Source organism: Aythya marila (genome assembly GCF_965140915.1).
Source record: "Aythya marila genome assembly, chromosome: 12".
Lineage (NCBI taxonomy): Eukaryota > Metazoa > Chordata > Aves > Anseriformes > Anatidae > Aythya > Aythya marila.
The window spans coordinates 19,924,643-19,948,102 of NC_139053.1; the positions used below are offsets into that span (position 1 = coordinate 19,924,643).

The following is a 23,460-nucleotide window of genomic DNA, read 5'->3' on the forward strand; positions in this document are numbered from 1 at the left end:
CACGGCAATAGTCCTGGTCCAAGCAGCCCACCCGGGGCATTTTATGGCGCAGGATGTGCAAATCCTCACGGGTTTCATTGCGCTGCCAGGCACCGATTTGGAGACATGTGGGCATGAGATGACCGCATCCAAACCTTGGTCTCACCTGGAAAAAAGGGAGAGGAAACCTCACGAAGCACCGTGGCAGAGCACGTCTGCCTTGGGGCCTTCCGTGCAGTCATCAGGGCTTTAATGCCAGCCCCCAAACCCTCCCCAAACCCGTCCCGGCCCCTGGTGCAGGCAGAGGCAGCCGGGCGCTGCCGTCCTGCTGCTCTCCAGCTGGGGCTGCCGGCTCCAGTAAAGCGCCCGCGCGTTCCCAGCATCTTTACGAAGCAGCCGATTGAAGTGCGCCATGAATGCGCCTCTGTTCATCGGCCTTTTTATAGCCCCGCGCGTTTTTTTTGGCCCCCGAGCCTTTTCTGCTCCCGGGGAGAACACAGAGGGGCATTTCTCAGCCTCGGCGTCCGCCGCGAGACGGAGCAGGCAAATGGGAGGGGGCTCGGCGGGTGCCAGGCAGCTCCCCAAAACGCAGCACTCGCATCTCAGCCGTGCCCCGCTGCGGGCTGAAAGCCTGGCACTGCCCCACCGATGCGTTTTGCAGCTCAGATGGGAAGGCAGCGTCGTGCCGGGAGCCCGGCAGAGACCTCGGCAGCTCGTGGCACGCGGCGTTTGCACCGTCAGCGCTGCCACCACGCTGAGCTGCAAGAATTGCTGTCAGCATATTTCGTCCCCCCGGTGTCTCCGTCCTGGCTGCGTCCTCTGGTGCTGGCTGTTTGCTGCAAAGCCCCAAATGCAAGAGGGAAGGGAATCCTCCTCCTGTCTGAAGGTGGATTTGCTCCCGTCCTGCAGATGTAAGATGCGACATGCTGGAGGTGATGGCGAGCTGGTCTTCCAGCAGTGGAGGAAGCCAAAATGGATTTTCTCCACCAAAAGACAAGGGAATTGCCACGGCACCCATCCTGCTCCGTGCCCTCCATCAGGTGCAGCTCCCTGCGCCGATGCGGTTGCTCCAGCCCCTGGGGCAGGTGGGAGCTTGGAGGCCCCCCCAGCACCTCCAGCCACCCGGATTTGGGGAGGGACACCCCAAAAAGCCCCCTCCCCGCTGCCTGGCCGCCGCTGCCTCGCGCAGGCGCTCCCCTTCCCCCAGGCCAGGAGCCATCTGCTTCTCCTTCGCCGCGCGGAGGATTGCAAGGCGCTGACGCACACCGTTGGCCGAACAATGGGGAAATGTTCTGGAGCAGACATAAATCAAGGGGCTGGGCAGTGCGGACCTGGTCGCGTTCGGTTTTTCCAGAGGACATCGGTTGAGGAAAGGAGGAAAGAGGCAGTAAATTAAGCAGGCAGGCAGAAGCCGCGTTAAAACCCTCGCTGGAGGCTGGCGGGGACGGGGATGGGGATGGGGACAGCTGCGTGCGTGGGTTTTGTCTCAGGGTCTGCGCCACAGCTGCAGGTCCGGGCAGCTGAGGGGGGCTGTGAGCATCCAACGGGGCAGCATTGGGGTAGGGGGACAGGCACTGGCCTCTGCCCTGCCCCGCAGCCCTGCTTTGCCTTTCCCGGCAGCGCTGATAGCAGCTTCCCGAGCAGGAGGCTTTGGGTACGCAGTGGGGCTTTCTGTTCCGGGCTTATCGGGTCAGCAAAAAACTGCTCAGGGCTTGGCTGGAGCACAGGGACGGCGCCAGCACGTGGGTAAGGCAAGGAACGTGCTGGGTGTTGTCCCCAGTGACACTGGGACACCACGGTGTGGCACGGACAGGCGTGGGTGTGAGCTCACGTGGGGCGTGGGGAGGGGGAGCGTGCGTGGCGGGGCATTTTGAGGTCCCTGTGTGCCGGGCAAGCGTGGGTGGGCAGAGGGATGGAGCGTGGGGAGAGGGCGGTGCAGCCCTGCTCTTTTCCTGGAGCACAGCCCCTGCCCTGCCGAGCCTCCGAGCACACCTGATCCCCGATGTGCCTCTCACCTGGGCACGGGTACACGATGCAGGGTGCTGCTCAGAGCCACAGCTGAAGGGCTTTCGCTCTGGTGCCTTCCAAAGCACGTCTCCATCATCCCCAGGGGAACGGATGGGAGCGCACCCATGGGTGTCCCACCGGGGGCCTGCCAGAGGTGCCCACCCCCATGAGATACCTGCCAGGATGCGGCATCTCCAGCCAGCTTTGCGTTTAGCTCAGCACCCCGTTCACTTTCTATTTCTCTGCGCGACTTCAGCAGGGACAGCCTGGGGTTAAAGCAAACCTCGCAGTGGACGTGGTCTGGGGCTCTCGCTCAGTCTGCAGGGTGTTTTCCAGCAAAGCCATGCGTGGGCCTGCTCCCCCCTGTGCCCTGGGTGTAATCGGATCCGTCCCCCACCAAGCAAGCATTTGTATTCGGAGCATTTTCTGAATGTTTTGCATTTGGGAGCCACACGAGGAATGTCTGCTGGGGAGCGCGAGCAGCGTGCGAACCCGCTGACACTCTTGTGCCCTGCCCAGGCTGCGCTTTGGAGACCTCAGTCCCATCTCCAGGAACCTCCCGCTGCGAGCCCTACAACTTTCCCAGTGCAAAAAGGCTTTTTTTGGGGTGAAATCCTGGCTTTTTGGTCATCAAGCACTGTTTGCAAAGCACCAGCTCCGCAGCCATCTCCCCCCCTGCGCGCTCCCACCGGCACCCACCTCCCACCGGCCACCTCCTGGCGAGCTGGGTGCCTGGAAGTCGCACCCAAATCGCACCGAATTCGCACCGAATTCGCACCGGAATCGCACCGCAGGCCCTGGACGGGTCTCAGCACCGCTCCCGGCCCCTCGGAGCAGCCCCGGGGCCCCGCTGCAATTTGCGGCCGGCTTCTGCTTCCCTCTGCAGGGCTCGGGTGCGCACTGCAGCGCGCCCCCGCTGCCTTCAGCTCGCTGCTCGGCTATTAGACTTAATCAGGAAAGGGTTATATACACACACATATATATATGTATATATTTAAAATCCGTTTTTCTTTTATACGGGGCAAATTATTATCGCTTTTAATTGAAAAAAAAAAAAAAAAAAAAAAAAAAAAAAAAAAAGCTGATAATATTCTGAACCAAATTTCTGGAAGAGAATAATTAACAGCGCAATAAAGCCCCAAAGGAAATGCTCATTAATCTTGTCTTTCAGAAGCAAAAATTTCAGAGGAGAGCTTATTTAAAACATCGCTAACAATTATAGGAAAGTTGACAGCTTAAAAGCTCCCCACATCTAGCCGAAGTCTCCTCTTATCAGATCCTGTGGTAACGAGTTCGGGCTGGACGGGAGCGACCCTGCTGGGGGTGACATGGACATGGCTGGGGTGGCCACTGCCACCCGATGTCACCCGTCCTGCACAGGACAGCAGCATAGACTTGGGAAGGATGGGACCAGTGCTGTCCCCAGCCACTTGCCCATGGAAAGGGGACTCCCAGCACCTGAGGAGCCGCAGCAGCCAGCGAGGGCGGAACCAGGAGCTCGGAGACGGCACCCACCTCATCTGAAGTCTGTGGCTGTGTTAATTGCCACGAGCCAATTAATTTCCCTCGGAGCAATGGATGTGTGTGTGCCTATGCAAAGGCAGAGCAGGCCGGGTGAGCGCGGGGCAGATTCTGATCTCTGCTCCACCGGAGCTCGCCCGCTCCCACGGCAAACCTGGCTCCAGCACGGCTCAGGCGCGACGATGCCGATGGCGAGGGGCTGGAAGAGCTGGCGCTGCTGGTGCCGCAGGAACACGCCGAGGGATATAGGGCAGCTTGGCTGGGTTTGGGAGAGTTTGGGGGGCTTGATTTTAGCTCATTGGGTGCACCCGGGTGCGTGCCAGCACCACGTTCATCCCGTGTGGGCCTTGGTGAGAAAGGGACCAGCACAAAGAGGGACCTTGGTGGCACTGCAGAGAGGCTGGGGCATGGCAGGAGGGGGCACAGGGTGACACTGGCACCGTGGCCATGGCCCCCCCGCCCCAGCACAGCCACTGCAGCAGACGTGCCGTGGAGCGAAGGGGACAAAAAGGATGCCAAAAGGACACAGAGATAAATGAGGCTTGGGTGAAAATAACGGTGATGTTCTCATCTGCTCTCGGGTTTCCTGTCCCTGTTTGACCAGGGCTGTGAGCAGGAGCGGAGGGGAAGGCAGCTTGGAGCAGACCCAGGCTCTGCCGGGAGGAAGGAAATGTGATATTGGCCTGGGAATGGTGTCATTGCCTTTTCTTTTTTTCTTTTCTTTTTTTTTTTTCCCCTTTTTTTTTGGGTCACGACAGGCTGGGCGGGAAGTGCAGAGCGGGGCCCTAGCTCGGGAAAGCAGGACGGGGGATGCAGCCGACGTGCCGCGCCGATAGCCCAGCTCCTGCCTGGTGACATTGGCCTCATTCCCTGTCCCACGGTGCTGGGGGCACCCGGGTGTCGCAGCGGGGCTCCCCAAAACCTGGTCCCCCACCAGCACCTCCGTGAGCGCGCGCCGTCACCTCTCACCATCTTCCCCCGGCTCCCCTTAAGCAGCTGCGCGCTCGTCATGGTTTACACAGGGGTGTGGATGGAGAAGGTCTTGTAAAATATTTAAAAAAAAAAAAAAAAAAAAAAGGGAGAGGAAAATCCTCCCCAGCCCCTTTTGGCTTATGCAAGCTCGCTCTGTGCTGATAGCGGATCTGCCCGGGTCACGCAGACCTGGGGAGATGCAGCGATTGCGCAGCCACAGCACTCGATACCTCTCCAAGGCCCTGGCTAACGAGAGCGCTTAATCCCGCGCTTAGTTCCGTGTCTGTGCCCCGAAGCACTTAGCAAAGCACTCAGCAAGAGCCCGGTCCCATCCAGGCGTGCCTCCTTCATCCAAACGAGGTGGATTCAGGCAGAAAAAACCCCGCGCCCCGGTGCTCTCCGGCAGCCCCCACACCGTGCTCGGCGGGGCACCAGCCAGCTTTGAGCCTCCTGCTCTTCCTTAATGACTCCAAGCAGTGCCCAAGGAGTTAATTTGGATTAAATCTCTTTTTTCCCTGCTCCTCTGCCCTGCCCCAGACAGGTCCTGCTGCTCCTGCGGTCCCCTCCTGGCTGCTCTTTGTCACCCGGAGCCATCGGTTTCAGCAGGCAGCTGCCCTGCCCCGCGCTGCCCCGCGCCTCTTATCTGCGTCCTGTTAAATGATCTCAAATATGTGATATGATAAAGACAAACAAACACCCGTTCAATTTAGTTCACCCTAATGCCAGACTCTACTTTTACCGAAGTAATTAAGATTAATGCAGCTGATAATTTGGGAAGCATTCTTAAATGTACCCTTCTGGCAGCATCTAACATGTAATTTTACCTTAGAAGATTTATCGGAGCACTTAGGTAACAGATAGTTCCTTAGCAAACAGGAGCATTTAGAAGGAAAATGAAAGATTAATATTTCTTAAATAAATGTCAAAATAGTCATTCTTTATTACCGCCCCACAAAGATGCTGCTGTCAGTCCCAGCCCCTCTGCTGATCCCCGGAGGAGATTAAACCCACGCAGTCCTGGCGAGCAGGGCGAGAGGAGGTGCTCAGGTGCCTCCTCCGTGGGATTCTTGAGGAAATCAGGCACTTCGGAGGGCTCTGCTCGCCCATACCAAAACAGACCCGAACCATTTATTTGCCATCAGCCTGCTTGTTGCCTTTGGGAAGGACTCAGCAGCTGCTGGCTGAGCCTTGCGATGGGACCGGTGGGCTGCAGCTGGTTTACACCCAACACCTCCAGGCTCCCGTGGGCGCTGGGTTGGGCGTTACGGGATTTTCTTTGCTGGGTTGCCTCGATCCACCCATCCCTTCTTATTCTGCCAGCATGCTGGGGTGACCTCCAGCCAGGGCTGAGCCCTTTTCCCTGCCTCCTCTCGTTCCGCCACCCTCTCCATCCGTGGGACGCCTCCGAGGTGCCCTGGGGGGCGTTTTCCAGACCTGCCAGCACCTCCAGCTCAGGCGGCGCAGATATTTGGGAGGGAGCCTGGGCACGGTGCCGAGACCCTGGCATGCAGCACCCCCACATCCCACGGGGTGCCCGGGCAGCTGCTCGGCTCGGCGCAGGGACGTGCCCGCGGCTCGTTTGGAAGGAGGCTGTGTGAGAGCAGGCCGAGGAAGGAGTAGGACTCCGCGAAATCTGGATCCAGATTGAAAGCTGGACTCTCACCAGCTTGGAAATTCAAAGCTGTTCGGATCCAGAAAATCAATTTTTGACCATCGTGAGCAAGAAGCTAACTTTATAAATAACCTTCCAGCTCCTCATCTGGCCAGAAAAAAAAAAAAAAATCTGCTGGAAACGGCCTCTTGCGGTGCTCCTCGCCCTGACAGAGCCAGACCAAAGCATCCGTGTGTGTGTGTGTGTACACCAGCATCGCTTCCAGCCCCTCCAGGTCCTTTTCAAGCCTCGGCACGAGTGCTCAGCCCCGCCATGCTGTGAGCATCCCGTGGCTTCTCCTCACGGGACACCCCAGCCTTTCTCAGCTAAAGCACATCTGTCACCAAACCTTCTCCTTCGCTCCCCAGCGTGGTGCTGACCCCAGTCCCCAGCCTCCTTCCTTGGGGACAAGCAGGGATGAGGGACGCATTGTGTCCCTCCCGAGGAGATGCTCCCACCTGCTGTGCCACGCAGGAGCCGGCCCCGTTGTGCTTTTCTCTTTAATTGGCAGGTTCATGTCCGAGGGATGAGCTGCTGCTGGGTTTGCCCAAGCAGCAGGCATAGCGCTTTGCTGCTGGACCAGGAGCTGTCGGGGAAATAACAACCCCTGAAAACCCCCTGAACTTGGTAAAAGTGCCCTTTTCCCCCATTCCCAAGTAGGAACGCAAGCGAGGAGCCTGCAGGCTGGGATGCAGGGGGTACTGCTGGGATGTAGGGGATGGGGTGGGATGTAGGGCATGGGGTGGGATGCAGGGGATGGGGTGGGATGTAGGGGATGGGGTGAGATGCAGAAGAGGACACAAACCCTTTGTTTTTCCATCCCCACTTTGGTTTTCTGGCTCTGCGGGCACCCAGCTCGGTGTGGCCGTGGCAGGGCGTTTTTGGGGAGGGAACCCCTCCTTTCCACAGCCTCCTGCCAGAGCCCAGCCCAGGCGCTCGGAGCCACGGTGCCGGCAGCCAAGCCAAACACGGATTCCTGACATAGTTCTCTCTTTCCTTTGCAGCCAAGAAATTCATATTTCATGGGAGGTGGAAGTGAGTCCCGGCAGTAGCGGAGCGGCGGAGGGGTGCCAAGGTACGGCCAGCTGACGGCGCAGGATCCGATGCTATTTTTGGGAGCCAGGAGCTCAGCTCCTCACCCCCGAATCCCTGCTTGCGGCGATGCCGGGGCTCAGCCCCCGAGGCTGTGACCTCCCCAGCTGCTTTTCTGGCCACGCGGCCCCACTGCAGCCCGGCCACAAGAGACAGAAAGTTTAAACAGCCCCGGCTTTGAGAAGGGGCCAGTTCACAAGAGGAAGGGATTTTTCACAGCCCCAGCCAAAGCCTCGCCGTCAGAGGCGGCTGCTTGAGCCGTGCGGATGGGATGGGATGGGATGGGATGGGATGGGATGGGATGGGATGGGATGGGATGGGATGGGATGGGATGGGATGGGATGGGATGGGATGGGTGCCCTTCATGCAGCACTAAAATGCCCCTACATGGGACAAATGCACACACACGGGCTCTTTTTGTGCCCCCTGCCCTGCCCCGTGGCTTTTCCCTGAGGATGCAGCCCGTTTGGGTTTGCAATTTCTCTTTCCACCTGCTCCCACACCCACCTCCATCAGCTCGGAGCTGTGGCTGCAGGAAGCACAGCGCCTCTGGCCCCGATACCCCCAAGGTAGCAGCCCCCAATTCTGGGCTCGCTGCTTACCCACAGGGGGGGGCGAACCCCAACCGGGCCCCCCCGACCCTAACCAGGACCCCCTTGCGCCGAGCCCCACACACCTCCCAGCCCTATCAGGGCTTCGCGGTGCCGGGCAGCGTCCATCAAAATGGCAAGAACAGTTCCTGCCTCGATTATCTGAGCAGACGATACAAGCGGCAGATAGGCGAGGGGGAGCGTTTATCTGGGCGATGTGCAGATGGAGAGCTGAGTCACCGCGATTAAATGACTTCCCCAAGGGCACGCAGGGGAGACGCCGAGCCGAGAGCTGAACCCAGGGCTGCCCAAAAGCCCCCGAGCGGCTCCGTCCTCCCATCCCGCTGCAGGGCACGAGATTTTTTTCCTTCCCTGTCCCTCTGGCCCAAGGCTGGAGCCGCAGCAGGGTTCTGCAGAGGCAGCGCTGTGGTTTCAGCCCTCTCCTCCCGCTTTGTTTCAGCAGCTTTTTGCATTTTTTTTTTCCTTTTTTGCTTTTTTTTGGGGGTTTCCGCACAGCCGTTTGCTCCCTCGCTGCCGTGTCCTGGAGCGGGGGGCAGGTGAGCCCCAAAGGAGCTGCTGGGGACGTGGTGGCCACCTCGGTCCTCACGCTGTGGTCCCCTCGTGGTGTCCCTGGCTGAGAGCAGAGCTGGTGGCACCCACGGCTCTTTTCTCCAGGAAAGGGGCTGCCAGGATTGGCACTGACACGAAGCACCAGGACGATGCAGGGGAGGTGGGATGGACGCTGCTCTGTGCCATGGTGGCCACGTCCCCACCACGCTTAGCCAAAGCCCACACACCAGCAGGCAGAGACTCCCCACCAGCCAGGTGTCTTTTAAGAAATATCACTTTTTATTTAGTCATTTTGGACATGCAAACTTCCTTTGCAGTTGTCTTGTCGCTTCCCAGCTCCTCTTCCAGCAGCTGAAGCAATTAAAACCCAAAGAGGAGCCTGGGCCCAGCTGAGAGACAGGCAGAGGAGCAGGCTGAGAGTAAATATAAATATAAATATAAATATATAAATATAAATATAAATATAAATATAAATATAAATATAAATATAAATATAAATATAAATATAAATATAAATATAGAGGAAACAGCCAGAGGAACACAACCAGTGCTGGTCCTGTGCGCACAGTGGGACACCAGGGCCACCACCAGTGGGGACAGATTCCCCGAGCCCTGTTGCAGGGATGCTTCAGCCACATTTTTGGGGCATAAAACCTTAATTTACGCCTTTCCCTTATCCCAGGCACCATCTATGGGGTGAGCTCGCCCCATGCCCTGCCGAGGCTCTGCCACCACCACGGCGCAGCAGCCGGCACCCATGGCTCTCCAGCAGCTCCTGCGTGCCACCAGCTCCTCTTTCCCCACCTTCCCCACCTCCAAACTCCTCTGCCAGCGCGGGGTTTGTTTCTCCTGGCGCTCGGCACCATCACAACTGCGATCCCCAGCCCTCGCCGTGCCCACGCTGCAGCTTTTCGGATACACAAATGAGCCTTTCCTCGGAAAAAAATGGCTCCTTTATGCGGCTGAAAGAGCGCGACTGTGATAAGGGAGCGAGCCCTGGCCTTGGTTATGTTATCTTGGCCAGGAGCCTTTGCAAATTTAAGCAGCAGCAGCAGCAAACAGGCTTTACAGTTGCAGCTCGAAGCGCATAAGCGGCACGTTGTTTTGCCAGCCCAAGCCCCGCGTGCCGATGGGCTCTGTTGGCTTTGGCCAGCGCGACATCCCGCATCACGCCGGGCTTTGTTTCACTTCGCCGAGTGGCACAAAACGTCCCCCTGCCTGCTGCCACCTCCCTGCAGCATCCTCGCGGGCAGGGCTGGGGCACCGCGAGCTGCAGGAGCACGTCGCTCGCTTTTTCTTGCAGAAACCCTCATTTTCTGCCCCAATCTTCCCCGGGCAGGAACGCCGAGGCTGTGTAGCACCAGGCAGAGCTGGCATGCGTGGAAACGGGGCTGGGTAATTAACAGAACTGCTAATCAGCAGAACGCTAATGAGCTGCGGCTCGCCCCTATTTGCAGCCTGCCGCCCCCTCCCAAGCTCAGGGCGGTAACGCGGCTTCGACCCCTGCAGCACGAGGCTTGTGGACCCTAAAAAGGTGTTTTTAGTAGGGAAAAAGAAAGAAATCCCATCGCTCCTTAAAAAGAGAATCTTCAAAAAGGGGAGTTGCCTTTTTTTTTCTTTCTTTCTTTCTTTTTTTCCTTTTTTTTTTTTTTTTCTCGTTAATGTAACCCATGTCTGGGGCTAAAATTTAAGGGCTTTTTAAAAGCTGCTCCTGACATTTGCTTCCTGCCTAATGCCCACAGATCCTCTCTTGTAAAACCAGCTGGTAAATTCCCGACTGATTTTCTAACACCCTCAGCTACTTAGCAGCACCTAAAATCCGGAGCAGGGATAATTTGTGGCCGTGGGGAGCACGGCTGGGAAACAACCCCATCCTCCGGCAGGAGCCCAGCCCTGAGGGTCTGGGGTTGATTTTTGGGGTGCCGAGAGGGCACTCGTCATCCCTCCGGCCTTGGCTGCCAGATTTGGGACGTGGGGGCCCCCCTGGGGACACGGCTCCCAGCCCGGCCGCCAGCCCTTCCCGGTAATCCGTAGGTGGAGCTCTTCTGTCATCTTTTTTCTGCTTATGCTGCTGAGAAGAACCCAGAAATAGCCTCCCGGGGAGGAGAAAAAGTGCCTGGCTCAGCAGCTCGCGGTGAAGGTGTGATGTTCCCCCAGCACCCTCTGACGCACCGAAAGCTTCACCCCATCACAGCACGAAGGGAAGGGGTCCCAGAGTCTCCCCCCACCACAAACCCCACTCTGCCCCCCAAGCACTCCTCACCCCCTGATGTTTTTTTCTTCCTTTCTCCAGGTCTGGGCTGAAAGGATGCGGCAGAGCCCTGCTGCCACCCGGGACCCCACACCACCCCGTCCCCATCCCCGTACCCGGCCCCGCAGGACCGTGCCATGACGGGCGGGCAGGAGCCGGCAGCAGGACGGGCAAGAGGGGCTGCGTAGCCCCCCTCCCCGGCTACCATGACCGGAGAGACCCAGCATGTTTACACCATCAGCGACGCTGAGGCCGGCCCCAAAGAGCAGGACAAGGACTTTGGCTTCGAAGGCTGCGGCAAGAAGGATGGCAGGGCGCTCGGCGGCGGCTCGCAGCCCGGCGGGGGCGAGGGGACGTCGCCCTTCCCCGCCACCAAGGACAAGGAGCCCCACAGCCAGCGGGAAGCCGTGATCCGGCCGCAGCAGGCGGGCAAGATCGACTTCAAGTCCCTCCACAACAAGCCCAAATTCGCGGGCGAGAGCGGCTGGGGAGGCATCAAGGGCAGCCCCCAGTCCCCCCCGGGGAAGGGCAGAGCCCGCGAGCGCAGCCGCCGGGCGGGGAAGGGTGAGAGGGGCCAGCACCAGCTCTACCGGCTCAGCATCGCCAGCGCCCGCCCCAGCCCCACCATCGGCATCGCCTACCCCCAGCAAAAAGTGACCCCCCCGAAAGTGCCCGAAACCAGCCGGGCTCCCGCGGCCGGCAGCTACCGCTTCCACGTGCCCGGCGTCCCCGAGGAAGAGGAGCTGAGCTTCGGCCGCTGCTTCCCCGAGGCCACCGCCGGCCGTACCTCCGCCAACTATACCTCACCACCCGCCGGCCCCCCGCGCCCGCCCCACGGCCCCAAAGGGCAGCCCCCCGCCGGCATCCCCCTCAAGAGCCCCGGCACCAATGGGCAGCTACATTACTTAGAGTTTCAGGCGAACGGGGCGAGCTCGTGGCCCTCTCCGGAGAAGAGCTTCGCAGGTGCTAGCTACGGGGTCAAGCCCAGCTCTTTCCCCGAGGGCGGCAAGGCGGGCGGCCACGCGCTGGGCGCTTTGCCCTTCCAGTTCCCCTTCCAGCTGCTGCACGACTCGGGGAAGGAGCCGTACCGCGGCGATGCCGAGTACCTGGACGTGGCCCTCGCCGCCGGCCAGGCGGCTCACGGCGCCTTCGGCTTCCACGCGTCCCCCCGAGAGTGGCAGGAGGAGGCTCCGGGCATCGGGTCCTTCGAGGGCGCGTGCCCCCCGGGCCGGCTGTACGGCGTGCCCACCCCGCTGCTGGCCCCGCCGCCCGCCCCGCACCGCGGCCCTCTGCCGTGCTACAAGGGCAGGAGCGAGCACCCCGCCGACCCCAGCGGTGCTCTCTCGTCCTCTGGTGCTATCGACCAAAACCCAAGCACTTTCCAAGAAAACCAAGCTGTTTTTCCGTCTAGTTTACACTCGCCTAGTGTGCCAAAGCCAGTCGGTAAGGGGCAAGCCTCAGCCAAAGACAGTGTGCCCAGCCCGCGGCTGCTGCTCCCGGGCAGCCCTCTCAGAAGGAATATGCCACCAAACTCCCTCTCCCAAGTGCACTTTCAGAGCAAAGCCTATTGCAGCTCCCCCGCGGGCAGCGCGAGCGCAGGACCTGTGCCTTTCGAGACAAGCGTTCCCACTACGGCGCCCACCCACCCCCGGCTCGTGCAAGCCTGGGAGGGCGCCGCCAAGGCGTTTTCTCCCATGGAGCAGAACTCAGCACCTTATTCAAACCCTGTTGGAAGCCAGTTCTCATTCGAGTGCCAGCCTGGCCCCGAGCAGAGGCAGCACAGGCAGAAAAACGCCAGGATGCCTTGGCAGCAAATACACCTCGCTTCTGCGGTGCCCGGCCAGAACAGGATGGAGCTGTCGAGGCAGATGAGCGGCCAGAAGCTCCCTTTCCCCCTCGGCACGCCGGAGTGGCCGGGCAGCAAAGCCCACAAAGGGCCCCCCCTAAACAGCTCCCCAGGGTATCACGGCAAAAAGCTCCTGTCGGGGGAGAGCCTCGGGGCGCAGCGTGGGGACCCCGGCTTGACGGGAGCTTTTTCCTTCGAAAATGGCAAGGACCCAGCCTCTCCTGCTTGCGACTCGAGAAGCAAAGCCCTCTTCTACAGCATGGGCCAAGCGGGGCCGCCTCCTCCTCCCTCCAGGAGCTCGTCGGGCTCAGCGTTGGTCCTGCCGCCGTCAGCCTTGGTGGCAGCTTCACCCTGCGGGTCCCCGCTGCCGTCCCCTGTCCCCAATCCCACCTGCGGCAGCACCTGCTCCTCGCTGTCCCCCGTGTCCAGCAGCCCGCTCAACCCCAGCTTTGAAGACGGCCAGCTATCCGCGGCGCTCGCCCCCTCGCCCTTCTTCCACCACCCCTGCCATCCCAAGGAGGGCGGCAAAACCTTCCACCCCTCCGAGGTGCTGACCTCGGGCTCGCTCCACTACCACCCCCAGGACTCCATCAAGCCTTTCCACTTCCCTCCCGACGCCCTGAAGGACGACCACCTCCTGAAATGCTCCCCGGAGAGCCCCTTCCACAAAGCGGGCGCGGAGGTGGCCAAAAGCTGCCTGGATGGCTTGGACGGGGAGCCACCGCCACCGCCGCCACCCTACGCATCCCATCACCTGCTGGCCGGCTCGCTCAGCAGTGCCAGCCTGGACCAGTTGGATGTGCTGCTGACCTGCAAGCAGTGCGACCAGAACTACAGCAACCTGGCCTCCTTCCTGGAGCACCGCCAGTTCTGCGCATCCCACCCCGCGCCCCACGCCGAGGCCAAGGACCCCCCTCGGCTAACCGAGGGGCGACGAGGGCTGCCCCCCGAGCTCCCCAAGCCCCCCACCACCACCACCGGGGCTGGCCTGCCGCTGTCTCCAGACCCCCAGGCACATCTGCTGGCGCTGAACAAGGGTGAGGAGTTTCTGCTGGATGGGGAAAGCAAGAGCGACGGCAAGGAGGATGCTCTGAAGGGCGGCCTCTTCAACGGCCTCGCCGCCAGCTCCTTGCCTCTCACCGCCTCCGACCTGGACATTGACGATGCCAAGCTGGACAGCCTGATCACCGAAGCCCTCAACGGCCTGGGCTACCAGTCGGACAACCCAGAGATCGACAGCAGCTTCATAGATGTGTTTGCCGACGAGGAGCTGACGGGCATGAAGGCCGCCAGCTCCGGGGCGTCCCACAAGGCGAAGGAAGCCCTGGCCTCGGAGAGCAAACCCAGGCACGCAGCGGCGGAGGAGAAGGAGGGTTACTGTGATGAGGACAGCCACACGGCGGGGGAGAGGGTGAAGAGACGAGCAGGAAAGCAGCACGGCCACAAGGGGAGGGCGGCACGGCGGCTGGTGGCCCGCGAGGCCGAGCGGACGGAGCCGGCAGCGGAGGAGAGGACGGCCAGGCTGCGGGTGGGCAGGAAGAACAGCGTCCCACCGGTGTCCTCCAGGTCAGCCTCCGGCCAAAAGCAGCCCAAAAAGCTCAGCCAGGAGCCTCAGATGAAAAGTGAGGCCGGGCAGGGTGCTGCCACCAAGAGCTCCAAGCCACCTCGCTTCTCCATGAAGGAAGGGAAGAAGAGGAAGCCCCGGAGCGGGACATGGAGCAAGGAGCTCATCCACAAGATCGTGCAGCAGAAGAACAAGCTCCACCAGCTGCACGCGAAGAGCAGCAAGCAGGCGCAGCCCCCCCTGCACCACGAGAGGCTGGAGCCCCCCAGCCAGGAGGGCCGGCTCCAGGAGTACGACTACATCTCCGACTCGGAGGACGAAGGGGCAGCGTGCAGCAGGCTCCGCGGGAGGAGGAAGCGAGGGGCAGCGTTTATGGGGAGAGCCAAATACAGCTTCAGCAAGAAACGCCCGGGGAGAGGCGAGAGAGCCAAAGAGAAAGACCCAGCCTGGAGCTACAGCCGGAGGAGAGACCGCCAGAAAAGGGAGGCACCGGGGAACAGGAGGGTCTCCAGTCCGGAGGCTGCCAAGAAGGGGGATTGTGCCGGGAGAGCACGCAGGAGGAGCAGCCAGTCGTCCACGGGCAGCAATCCCAGTGTGAGCGTGGCCACCGAGGCTGGTCCCACCGACCTGGTGGGGGAGAAGGCAGCCGTGCCGGGGAGGAGGCGCTCGGGCAGCCCGGCACGGACACCACGGGCTGGTCTGGGCCATCCCGAGGACAGGAGCCCAAAGAAGAGCCAGAAAAGCAAGGATGACGTCTCGCGGGGGACCAGGCAGGTTGGCTCAGCCAAACCTTTGCTAGCAAGCCCCAGGTCCCATCCAAGTACTGCACCCGATGCTTCTGCAGGGGACGATGCAAAGGAGGAGCCACTGCCGCCGAGCCAGGAGGGGCAGCTCCCCAGCACGGCCACCTCGGGCAGGAGCCCCATCAGGCTCCCCCATAAGAAGGAGGCAGAAGAGCCCAGAGGAGCAGCAAACCAGGCAGGAGAAGGCAGCCCGGAGGCTCAGGACTCGGCCGGGCTGGTGATGGTCGGCCAGAGGCAGCAGTTTGCCCCCTACACGGGTGACACAGTGAAGTACCACGCAGAAGAGCTGATGGCTCCATCCAGGAGCGAGCCCAGCCCCAGTAGCACCAGCGCTGCCTTCTCAGGAGCAGGCAGCAAGTACGGGAAGGCGCACGGGGTCACTGACGTTGGGAAGGGCTTTGCCACACCGGGTGCCCCATTCGGGGGCGATGCAGTGGGGATGATGCTGGCTGCCAAGGCGCCCGATCCGTACGTCGGTGGTGACAGCGCCTTTTTTGATCCCAAAGCCCTTCCTGCTCACTACGATGCCAACCTCTTCTCGAAGCCCCCAGCCCTGGGGTCCTCGCACATGGATGAGATGTACTTGTGCCGGGAGGACATCGGCACCGGCTCCTTTGAGCAGAAGCACGCCAGCATCTCCCCCTACACCGCAGAGACCCCACAGACCAAGGTCTCCTCCCCTCTCAGCTTTGACTCCTCCTCGATTTTTGGAGAGCTTCCCGTGACCGAGTTCGATTCACCGCTGTACGAGAGCGTGTCCGCCAGCAAGGACGGCTACGTGGCAGCCTTCGCCTGCCCCAGCAGTGCCCCCAGCAAGCCGCTGCCCTTCGAGCAGCCCTACCCACCGTTTATGCCGGAGAAGGACTGGTCCCTGATGGAGGAGGTGGCTCCGATGCTGCCAGAAGACATGGCTCACTTCCACGGCCTGGCGGTGGACAAGCCACTCGCCAAAAAATTCCCCGAGGAGGGTGCCGTGCCCACTGCCCAGCTGCCTCTGCCACTGCCGGACAGGATGACGGATTACAACGTGGCTTTTATCAATAACATATCCGACGACGAGCTGGAGATCAAGCGGCTGGTGACGGAGCTGGAGAGCCAGCTGCAGACCAGCAAGCTGAGCGGCGAGGCGCCCACCGCCCTGCCAAAGGGTGAGCATCACCCCACTGCACCCCTGCGGGGATCTGCAGCCGAGCCCTTCCCACCCCTGCCTGCAGACCAGGGCCACCAGAAGGGGCTGTTCATGGCAGATGAGCTGGGCACCTCGAGCCTCCTGGCCACCAAGATCTGTGCTGGGGAAAGGTTGGGGGGCGAGAAGCCGGCGGTCACGGGTGCCCGTGGTGGCTACGAGGGAGGCAGGGAGCCCTGGCACGGACCCGCGGCGGCGTTCGGCTCGTTGGATGCCGGGATGTGCACGCCACCCTCCTCGGATGGGTTTTGCCCCAAAGAGAGCGGGGAGCAGCTGCAGGGAGCTGTGGCCACCGAGGGAAGTGGCCCCAGAAGGATGGAGAATGAGCCTTCCTCCAAAAGCCCATGCAACCCATGCGTGCCGGACACAGCTGAGGTGCCCATCTACACGGACCCCCCTGCAAAAAGCCCTCCTGCTGTCCCCAGTGCCAGGATGGGGGAGGCAACCGAAGCCAACAAGGACACCCTGCCACCCCTGCCATGCAAGCCGGGTGCAGAGAGCTTCCCTGTGCCAGGGAAACCGGGTGAGCGCTTCGGTGATGCCGCAGAGCTGGAGAAGTTCGATGCCCATCTTCCAAACCATAACCCTGAGCTCGGCTTCCAGCCGGGTCCAGCCATGGACCTCCCCTTTTCGCCTCACATCAAAGAGGTCCCAGATGCAGAAGAAAGACCCTTTGGCAAGTCCAGGGAACCCCAGATGGTAAAAAGCACCCTGGACTTCAAGGGGGATGGCGGAGGGTCTGCGTTGCTGGAAGAAGCGGAGGAGAGGAAGAGCCCCGCAGCCTTGCCAGCCCCCGGGCACGGCGACAAAGCCAGCAAGCACAAAGCTCTGCTCTTCCACATGCTGAGCCTGCCCAAGGAGAGCAGCTCCCAGAGGACATCAGCCTCCCAGGACGCCAACCCGCTGCAGCAGCTCCAGCTCTTCGTGGCACGGACGGTGAAGAGCAACGAAGAGGAGCTGTTGATGCCCTGCTTCCCCGTGCTGCTGGCCCCCGGCCACCCCGCTGCTGCCAGCAAGGGCCAGCAGGAGCAGAAAGAGGAGGGTGGTGATGGTGAAAATCAGGCGTATCGCCCTGCCCCAGGGGAAGGGGACGTCCCCGTCGTGGGCAATGCAGAAAGCGTCTCTGCCCCTGCTAAAGAGGCTGTGCTATTCCCCGGTGCCTGCAGGCAGCTGGAGCCGTTCAGTGCAGTGGGCTCCTACGGTGCAAAACTATCCACGTTTGCTGGCCCGGAGCTGCAGAATAATGTGGCAGAGCTGCAGCACTTAGCAAATGAAGACGAGGAGGCAAATGACATTAATATCCGTGCAGATGGTGCTTCCCGAGAGCAAAATGACCTCTCGCCACTCAGAAACGCAGCGGTGACCCCACCGCCAGGGCAAGGAAAGAAAGCTGATCAGCTCGTGGAAGAGCAGGAGCGTAAAGATAAAAACAAAGCGGCCTTGGCATTTAAAACACATGAGCAATCCCATTTAAGCTGTGGTTTGATGGAGAAAGAAACGCCGGGCAGTGCAACATCAGCGGGGCTGGGAACAAACGAGGCTGAACGCAGAGCGTGGTGCCGGGGAGCTGACCGGGACGAGCAGGCACCAGGCTCCGTGGGCACGGGCAGTGCCCCCGCCAGCCCCACCAGCACACTCAGCCCCTCCAACGAGCCCCACACGCATCCCCGTTTGCTGCAGGACACAAAATTAAATGCGAAGCTTCCCAGAGAAGGAAATGGTAAGAAAAAGTCCCCCAACGGCTGTCATTACGCAGGTGAATCTCTGGCCAGCTTGCCCTCGCCGATGGGTTTTCCTCACCCCAAATACTTGCAGAGTGGTGGGACTGAGGGAGGAGAATCCCCTGGCTTCAGCAGTCAGCTCTCGGAAGAGAACAAATACAGCAGGTCCCCGCTGAACGCCTCGAGCTCATTCCTTGTGACCAGATGTCCTCCTGAGGCCGATGGCAATCACACCCACCACCCCACCCCGAGCCCAACAGAGCAAGGGACATGGAACAGGACCCCTGCTTTTCCCCCCCTGCTGCACCACTGCGGGATCACACCGACAGAGGCAGGTGGGGACGGTCACCGCCAGTCCCCCGAAGGTGTTTTGGGAAGCTACGGGCAGCCTGAAAGAGAAGGGATGGCGAGAGCCTGCGCTCCTCTGCGCGCTGATGCCCTGGTGGGCTCTGCCGTGGAGGTGGATGGTGCCCAGGAGCCATGCAGGAAGGACGGCTCGCCTCCCTGCTCGCCTTTCAGCCACAAACGGGGTGGGAAAGAGGGGCCCGAAAGTGCTGGTGCCGTGCTGCCAGGATCTCATTTTAGGGAAAACCAAGCGTGCACCATCACCGACGTGGTCATTAACTCCATTCCTCTGGAAACCCAGAATTACCCAACGCAACCCACCACAGATCTGGTATTCACAGAAAGAGAGGTGAACCTAAATCGGGAGAAAAAGCTTGAGAACTGCTGTGATGATGGAAATAAGCATCGGAATGAACCGGAGGCTTTGTCCAACGGTTTTGTTGTTCAGCAGGTGCCAGCTGCTGTCTGTAGAGGGCTTAAAAGGACAGGAGATCTTGGTCCTGCCGAATCAAATGGCCACCAGCCTTCAGAGGCAGCAGAGGTGAGAACTGGTGATCCTTCCAAAACCACAGAGATCGGAGAAAAGAGTTTAAAAGGGGAGAAACCCACGAGCCACAGGGCTGAGCACAGTGGAGAAGCTGTGAGTTGCGTGCTAAATAACGTGGGCCAAGGAGAGGGCACCACAAGTCACAGCACCCCAAGCCCTTCCCAAAACGAACTGCAGAAAGAAAAGAAGCCCAACGGGCTCCAGGTCACCTGCGACATTTGTTCAGCCTCCTTCCGCTCCAAGCCCGGCCTGACCCGGCACAAAGCTGTCAAGCACCAGGTGAAGCCAGGCAGGACTCCCAGGTCCGCCTTGATTCCTGCGGACGAGACGTCGAGGGCAGCCCAGAAGGTCCCCAGAAGGAGCCTGAAGGCTGTCAGAGAGAAAACCTGCGGCTCCCAGGTGCCAAATGCTGCTGAACACGTGCCCAAGAAAATGTGCACGGGCCTGGAGAAGGAGCCCAGCGCGCAGATGCAGGAGGTGGTGAGCAGGGTGCTCAGTGACCTGAGCGTGATATCCCTCGAGGTGTCCCAGGAGCTGCACCGCACGCGTGTTGCGCACAGGGAGGTGAAAGCCAAGGGGCAGCACGCAGAGACGGGGGCAGGAGAGGACCCAGGGAGGCAGGGCAGGAAAGGGGAGAAGGGCAGGAGGAGCCAGAGCAAAGATCCCGGAGGGATAAATGGCAATTCCGAGAAGAAGCTGAACAGGAAAGTGAGGCGGAGGAAAGCAAAGGCATTTCCCAGCAGACACGAGCCCGATGGTCCCTGTGAGCTGGGGAAGAGTTCAGGTCCTGCCCCTGCTGCCCTCAGCCCCAGCCTGCCCGCTGTCACGGAGGGCCTGCGTGAGCCAGGCGGGTGCATTTCCACAGAGGAACAAAATTTACCCAACTCATCCCCTCCAAAAGCGAAGCAGTCCCCGTGCGCAGCCGAGCTCGCGGAGGACCCGGGCGACAGGATGGTGCCTACAGAGGAGGTCAGCAAGGAGCCAGGAATGGGCACGGCTCCCTGTCCCGAGGGGCAGGAAGAGCCAGGTGAAGCAGAAAGCACACAGGCTTGCAGAGCATGGGTTGGGGGGTTCGTGAAGCAAGTGGAGGAGGGACTGGGCAAGGTAGGCGAGGAGCAGCACCGTGATGGCACAGAGGAGATGGAGGCTGAGACAGGAGGCAGCTCGGGAGGCAGCAGCGCTGGGAAATGGAGCAGTGCCCCAGGGGGTGTCACATCACCTTCCCCAGGGGTACCAAATGTGCAGACAAATGATTTGGAAACCCCCCAGAAGGCTCCCACGCATGGAGCTCTGCAGCCCCCGCCAGTGGCCAGCCCCGCTCCCGCGGAGCCGAAGCGCTGGGCGAAGGCAGAGCTGACCCCGAGCCGGGAGCACCACGGGGACAACACAGCCACCTCCGACCTCCAGGGCTTGTTCGACGACGACCCCACGTTCTCCCAGCTGTTCCCCCGGGACGAGCAGCTCATCCGGAGGAAGTGCACGCGGGTGTATGGGAAGCGCAGCAAGAAGCCCAAGCCCGTCGCCGAGGTGAGCCTGCGGCCGGCGGGTGCCATCGACCTCTTCTCCATCCGACTGGCGTCCGACCTCAGCGACACCGGCTCCTTCTGTGTCACCAGGGAGGACCCCTGCGAGTACGAAACCATCTCCATCGACGACGCCTTGATGCTGAACATGTGTCACGGCAGCAAGGCGAGGAGCGGGGAAGCAGGTCCCGGTGGATCCGCCAGCACGGCGCTGCGCTCGGACGGCGAGAAGGCCAGCCCTGGAAGAGATGTCACTGACCTGGAGGACAACGTGCTAACGTTCTTGTGCCAGAACAGCCACATGGACAACGGCCCCAGCTTGAGCATCTGGGCCGGGCTGGGGAAGGAAGGAGAGAGCCTGGCTGCCGAGGGGATGTTTGAGGCTCCGGTGGGCCTGGAGAATGAGCACTCGCTTGGAGAAACGAGCTCTGAGCCCCCCGACCTGGCAGAGGAGCCCTACGATGGCAAGAGCAGCGAAGATTCAGGCTCTCCCGAATTCCACACCATCGACATCGAGATGCTGAATGCCAAGCTGAAAATGAGGGACGTGTGCTTCTTCAGTCCTTGCGAAGAGCTCCCCGGCAGCGGGGACGATGGCGCTTCAAGCTTCAAGCCGAAGCCGGGGCAGCACAGCAAGCACGGCAGAAGTAAGCTAGAAGATGGGAAGCTGGGCAAAAACCGCGGCGACATCCCCATCAAGGCCAAGGACAAGCAGTACAAGTGCAAAGTCTGCTTCCAGTGGTTCCTGACGCTGGGGGAGCTGGATTTCCACAAGCTCACCCACAACCCCTCCCCGCCGCCCACCTGCTACATGTGCGTCCAGCGCAAGTTCAGCTCGCGGGAGCAGCTGAGGGACCACCTGAAGGAGAAGCACGCCAAGAACAAGGCCGGGCTGTGGGCCTGCGGGATGTGCCTGAAGGAGATCTCCGACGTCTGGATGTACAACGAGCACCTCCGCGAGCACGCCACCCAGTTCGCTCGCAAGGGGCAAGCGCAGAAGTCCGTGATGGGCCTGCCGGCCTGCTTCGGTGAGGACAACGATGCCGTCACCCAATTCCTCAACACCATCATGTGTCGGAAGCCCAGCAGGTCCTCCCGGCACGCCGAGCCCAGCAGCAAGCACACGCCTAGCAGGGAGAGCAGGAGCCCCAGGGAGCTGCCTCCGGAGCAGGAGGTCAAGGCGGTGAAAGAGCCCTCGGAGAGCAGCAGCGTCAAGGTGAAGCCTCCTGCACCCAGCTCCTCCAAAGCATCTGCCAGTCCGTCTCCGGAGCACCCAGCAAAAAGCGAAGGCACCCCGAAATCTGTCCCCATGCACCCCGACTGCAAGGATCCTTCCAGGGACTGTCATCACTGCGGCAAGCAGTTTCCCAAGCCCTTCAAGCTGCAGCGGCACTTAGTGGTGCACAGCCTGCAGAAGATTTACCTGTGCCACAAGTGCCCCATGTTCTACCAGGAGACCAAAGAGCTTCGAAACCACCTCAGCCAGGAGCACGGGGTAGTGGAGGAGCAGGAGATCAAGCACACCACGCTGTACGCCTGCGAGCTCTGCGCCGACGTCATGCACGTTATCAAGAAGTCCTTCATCTGCAGCATGTGCAACTACACCTTCTCCAAGAAAGAGCAGTACGACCGGCACATGGAGAAGCACCTTGCGGGCAGCAACAGGACTTTCAAATTCAGAGGGGTCATGAGGCCCAGCGCTGCCTCCAAAGAGGGCAGGGAGAAGGTGAGGGAGGACGGCGTGCCGCCGAGCAAGAAGAGGAAGGTTGCTCCCCACGGCACCTCAGCAGACCGCCTGGGCCACGCCGGTGACCTGCAGCTGGTGGATCCTGCGAGCCCCAGCCTCCAGCCTCCTTCTGAGCCCTTCCCTGGAGCACCCAGGGACCCGGCAGCACCTCTGCCCCAACCCCCCGTGAAAACCGAAGACCTGGTGGGTGACTTCTCCGACCTCCTGGCGGAGATGGAGAAATCCCAGTTCGACACCCTGCCGCCTCCACCCTGCCTCTCCCCGTCTTTGCCGCAGGCTGCGGCCGGCGGTGCCGAGCTCGGCCACATCGCTGCCCTCTCCATCGAGGAGCTGGAGAAAGGAGCGTTTGAGGGGAAACCGCTTCCTTTCCTGGACTCGCCCGGGTTTAGCCTTGACCTGGCTGGATTAGCGTGCAGCCAAGCCACAGACCAAAAGCTGTCTCCTCCACACCTCACCGAGAAGCGCGGCTACGCCGATGCTCATAAAAGAACAAGCGCAAGCAACAAAGACGAATACATAGCGGGGGGGTTGGAAAACCCTGATGCAGCCACCGATGCCGTGGATGGGATCCCGTTTCTCCAGCTTGCCAAGAAGGTCTCGGAGCTTCCTTCCCAAGGGGCAGAGGCTCCACCGGCCAAGGAGACCCACAGGACACAATGGGGCAACCCCAGCGCCAGCGAGGCCTCTTGTTGGGAAGGCGCATCCAAAGCCACTTCTCCGGAGGCTGCCCACCAGCCCCTGCCCCTGAAGGACAAGACAGCATCACCCGCACTGAACAGGGCTGCCAAAGATTCGGCCTCCCAGAAAAAAAACACGGGGAACCAGCCTGGTGGTGAGGCTGCTCCCGAGGAGGGCCAGCAAGGCAGCGTGGCAAAGGACAAATCCGCGCCCGATGGTGGCACCAAGGAGAGCAGCGCTGGCACCAGGGACCACGGTGGCAACCCAAGCAGATCCTCCGGCCACCAGCTGCGAGGAGATTCTGCCGGCCACACCGCCAAGCTTCACCCCAAGAGGAGGAAAGAGCACAAGTCCCTGAGCCACCGGGGCAGCGCCGGCTCCCGGGAGAACATGGAGGGAGACGGGAAGAAGAAGAAAGGCCGGGCACCGGGCCCGGGCAGGAGCGAGAGCAGCGGCGAGCTGAAGCGTGCCGACTGGAGCATCGCCGAAACTCCTGCCCTGTCCCCGGGGAGGAGGGATGCTCACGGCAACAGGCTGCTCCCCAAGCCCAAGATGGGCACCCAGCTGAAGAAGATGGTCCTGGACGCTTGCAACCAGAAGAAGGGGGAGCTGCGGCACGCCAACGGGGACGTGCGGCGCAGGAAAGCCATTTTGGGGAAGAGCCTGCACCAGGTGCTGGCCAAGGGCACGGCGCCGGCCCCGCGCGGCTCCTTGCACAGCCCACGCCCCGCGCGCGGCACCAAGCCCGCCGGCTCGGCCAGCTACCGCACGGCCGAGTCCCAGAACAACCTGCTCAGCCAACTCTTCGGGCAGAAATTAACCAGCTTTAAGATCCCTTTAAGGAGAGAGACTTCAGAGTAATTTATG

The 23,460-nt window shown here is 61.1% G+C and overlaps 1 protein-coding gene across 1 annotated transcript; it reads left to right on the forward strand.

Annotated features, from left to right (window-relative positions):
• Window positions 1-10,839: 10,839 nt before the first annotated feature.
• ZNF469 (zinc finger protein 469) lies at window positions 10,840-23,454 on the forward strand (the record flags this gene model as incomplete). Its single annotated transcript, XM_082769850.1, has 1 exon — window positions 10,840-23,454. One exon carries the CDS (start codon window positions 10,840-10,842, stop codon window positions 23,452-23,454), a length of 12,615 nt encoding a protein of 4,204 aa, XP_082625976.1.
• Between the last annotated feature and the right edge of the window lie 6 nt (window positions 23,455-23,460).